The sequence below is a fragment of the Cenococcum geophilum genome, assembly GCF_001692895.1.
Source record: "Cenococcum geophilum 1.58 unplaced genomic scaffold K441scaffold_70, whole genome shotgun sequence".
Classification (NCBI taxonomy): Eukaryota; Fungi; Ascomycota; class Dothideomycetes; order Gloniales; family Gloniaceae; genus Cenococcum; species Cenococcum geophilum.
Window position 1 is genome coordinate 635,821 of NW_027137628.1, and position 3,703 is coordinate 639,523.

The 3,703-nt window shown below is 47.4% G+C and overlaps 2 protein-coding genes across 2 annotated transcripts; both read right to left on the reverse strand.

Moving 5' to 3' along the window:
- Positions 1–519: 519 nt before the first annotated feature.
- K441DRAFT_589545 (uncharacterized protein) lies at positions 520–813 on the reverse strand (the record flags this gene model as incomplete). The annotated part of the gene is made up of 1 exon (XM_067644776.1): positions 520–813. A coding segment is annotated over one exon (294 nt), but the record flags the coding sequence as incomplete, so codon positions are not given.
- Positions 814–1,432: 619 nt separating this feature from the next.
- Positions 1,433–3,152, reverse strand: K441DRAFT_647075 (uncharacterized protein). The gene is made up of 2 exons (XM_067646844.1): positions 2,691–3,152; positions 1,433–2,627 (listed from the first exon to the last, which is right to left on the reverse strand). Exons 1-2 carry the CDS (start codon positions 2,789–2,791, stop codon positions 1,577–1,579), a joined length of 1,152 nt encoding a protein of 383 aa, XP_067497766.1. The 5' UTR covers positions 2,792–3,152; the 3' UTR covers positions 1,433–1,576.
- Positions 3,153–3,703: the final 551 nt, after the last annotated feature.

The window sequence follows — 3,703 nt, forward strand, 5'->3', positions numbered from 1 at the left end:
TGTGAGCCAAGTTTAACGGTTCGGGGGTTGATTCGTGCAGGCTCTCACTTTTATTTTTTTAATATCCATTGTATTATCCCTTGCACCGTTGTTCTGTGCCTCAAATTGGTGGCCTAAGTTCAGCCAATTAGATGATGTTATTTGCGGGCGGTTAGGATTCTGCCGGGAAATCAAACATTGTTGTTCTGCGACTCTTGTAAATGGATTAAACTTTATATATTAAATATTACCACTTATAGTATAAAACAAGGCCTTAAATTATAAGCAGACTGCTAAAGGACTTATATAGCATAAGTAAACACTAAGGATTAACTATATTCTATATATTTACAGCCTTATTTGACGACAAGGACGGATTTTGGTGTTGCTCGCACAGGCCACAATATTAAGGCACTCGACGGTGCAAGGGATACTGCGCATGCAGCCTCTGAGCTACGGCGCTATAGTTCTATATACATGAATCCTTTCTAGGCAGCTTAATCGCGTAGGCTTCGATGTATGACCAATCAAAATAATACCTTACTGAAAGGTCCCCGGCTCCACCGCCCTTTCTTCATAGCCGCTTGGATAGCGCCGATAGCAAGATACGCTTGCCCAAACCGTTGTCGCGCTGCCTGGAGCAATCCCTTCATTTTCTAGGTCTATGATGAAGGTATATATCCAATATCTACACCCCTCCTCGTGCTCTGTAAACTTGTATTTGTCCCTCCTGTTCTTGACAATCAAGTCCGTAATAGCCTCGACGGTTGTCCATTCGACCGGCTGAAATGTGACAGTTTTGATGGCCGTATTGGTGACAGAGTACGATTTTGACTATAGGATGATCGTCCTAGTTAATCCATCCGCACAATCCCCGGGTATCATATCAGCATTGACGTACTTTGACCCGCTTTGGTAGAGTTCGAGGAATACTGGTACACGGCTAGGTTTGCTTGATTATGATCACTACTGTTTATGAAGATTTATGAATAAGGTAACAATATAGAGCATTTGGCTAAATTATAACACTTCAATCTACTCCTGCGGGGGAATTCCGCACCGTAAACTGAGCCTCATCCAGTGCTTATCTGCTTAGATGAGGTATTACTCTCAAATGGCGACGATATATACATTTGTCAGAACTCGTGTGAAGATTGATCTATGAAGAAAAGAGACTATTTACACATGAAGGTGTAGACTAGGTCGGTGACCGTGTCGGTGACCGAGTTAAAGGTGGGGGGGGGACCCCCTGTAGAACTCCTGAAATAAGCCACATTTGGCGTCTGACAACGTTTCTCGCATACAGCGATCCTATTTTGAGGACGGCGATCGATGAGTGGGAGGATTTAGTTCTAGCGTTTGCGATTGGCTTATTGTAATGGTGGCGGCTGGCAATTGTGATATTGGAGGTCATAAGATTCCTACGCATTTCAAGGAACAGTAAGAGCTTTTAATCCCTTCCCGGAAAGAATCGCTAGTGGACTTTATTGAAATAGAAAATATATAAACAAAACCCCCAGATCAACCTATAGAGGTCTTCCGCGCTCTAGTCATAAACGAGAAGAAGCTTCAATCACTAGCCCAGCCAGAAGTCCAACTAATCCCAATTTCCGAGATACTGTCTCTCAATATCATCCGTAGCATCCCGCTTCTTTTCATGAGCACCCAGGCCGTGCGGTAGCCCTCCTGCCGCGGTTATGGGTGCCGAGAAATCCTGACTCGGCGTTTCCTTCGTACTTATGTGAGCAAGGCTAGGAAGAGAATTCTGGCTGTAGGAATCGCCACCACTGCCGGCTCTCGTTCTTTCAGCTGGCGCAGTTTCAGCAGATTGCGATTTCCACCACCTCTTGCCTGCCGGCTTCCTCGATGGGCTAGGCGAGCCAAGAGAGTTTGTGCCACCCGAGCTAAGCTGCAGAGCGTCGAGCCCTCGAGGCGCAAGCCCGCCCTTAGCGATACTGTCGCGGAACTCATTGAGGATGACAAACTCGAGTTGGAGCTTGAAGGCGTATACGAAGGAGTGGATGACGGCCTTGAGCGTGAAGTACTGTGCGTAATCCAATGCGATCACCACGACATCACAGAGTATAACAATGATTTGGATGAGGATGAGCCACGCCATGGTCGTACGCATCCTGCGGTTAAAGCTCCCTCTGAGCATCTGCATTGTCGCATAGATGTAAATGGCACTGATGATGATCTCCTGCACGGAGAAGCCGACAATCTGCACGCGCTCCATGACGTTCATGTACGGGAGAAATTTCTTATGTGTATGCTTGTCTGATGTGCCGAATTGGAACACGATGGTGGGAACGTGGAAGAGAAATGCGTCGACAACAATTGCAGCTAGAACGAGCTGTAACGTGCGCTGACTCCGCACTACAAGGTGCAAGCGCGAGTACAGCACGATACTGAAGCCAGATACCATTCCTACCCATCCAATTTCCGCTAGGACGGTGCTGAAGATCCAGTTGCATGAAGGGACGCAGAACTTTAATACGAACCCGATGGCGTGAATGGTCACTCCCCAGGTCGTGCAGAGAACGCTCCAGAAGTAGAGACCTGAGTAGCGCCGGAAGGTGTAGAAGACGCAGACAGTGAGCTCTATGGTCGTCCAGAGAGGCAAGGCAGTGAAGACAGCAATCAGTGACCTGGCAAGGACGCTTTTAGCAGATTGTTTGAGGATTTACACTTTTGGGATGATGAACGCATACCAGACAGTCTGATTCCATGGAAGTGGCCCGGTCCGTGCGAATGACCAATCGAAGTCTGAGACTGTGACATATGGCACAGTGATGTTGTGGACCTTTGTCATGACGCTGGATTTGGTTGCAAGGAAAGGAGCAAGCAGTACACGTGTAGGTTGTTCCAGCTATGTCACACATAAAAGCAAACGAGAAGATTAGACGCTATCCCGTGAGGTGAGCAACCATCCTCGTTCTTAGATGGGGGTTATATAGATGAAGTCTGACAGCCCGAGATTGGCAGAGTCGGGTCATCCTCGAGAGCATCGCTTGCTCATCCTTGAGTAACGATGAATGCAACGTGACAGCTGGGATGAAAATCCGAGTACAAGTTGCATTTGATGGACCTAAAAAAAAAGAATAAACCATGTGAAAATACGGCTATCAGGCAAAAAGGGAGCGATTACGCCCCCAAAGGATGGTTTACGGTTGATGGAGCAGGGTGTGGCGAGGGCCGGTGTGCCTGTCTGAAGCTTAAAATACCACTTGGCGCACCAAGAAGTATGTCAGCAAATGCAATGAACGGGTTAGACGGCCCTCCCTGCTAGTATGTTACCAAAATAAGCGAACCTTTGCAAAATGGTTGGGCTGTATTATTCTGCTAGCACACTAGCAGGGGGGACTGTCTCGTTCATGTTACCCTTGTAGCTTTGGCTGTGCATGGTTGCCCAGAATGGTGGCTTGGCGGATAACCGTGTCTGATTACCAATGTCCGTGATCAACAAGGCTAAACCAACGGACACCGAACAGAGCCACGGACTTCTTTCTCTCCAGGTTAATTCTTTTTCTTCCTCTTGGCGATCCTGCCGCTTATCGTGCTCATCTCCCCAGCTTTGCTCGTAATTATATCAACCTTTGGTAGCTGCAAGATTAGCTAATAAAGGTATCATAAGCATGGCATGGTACAGAGTGCCAGGTATAATTACTTTATTTGGCCGCAGCCGACACCAAGACACCTGAAGCCCTTGCAGCTCAGATAGATC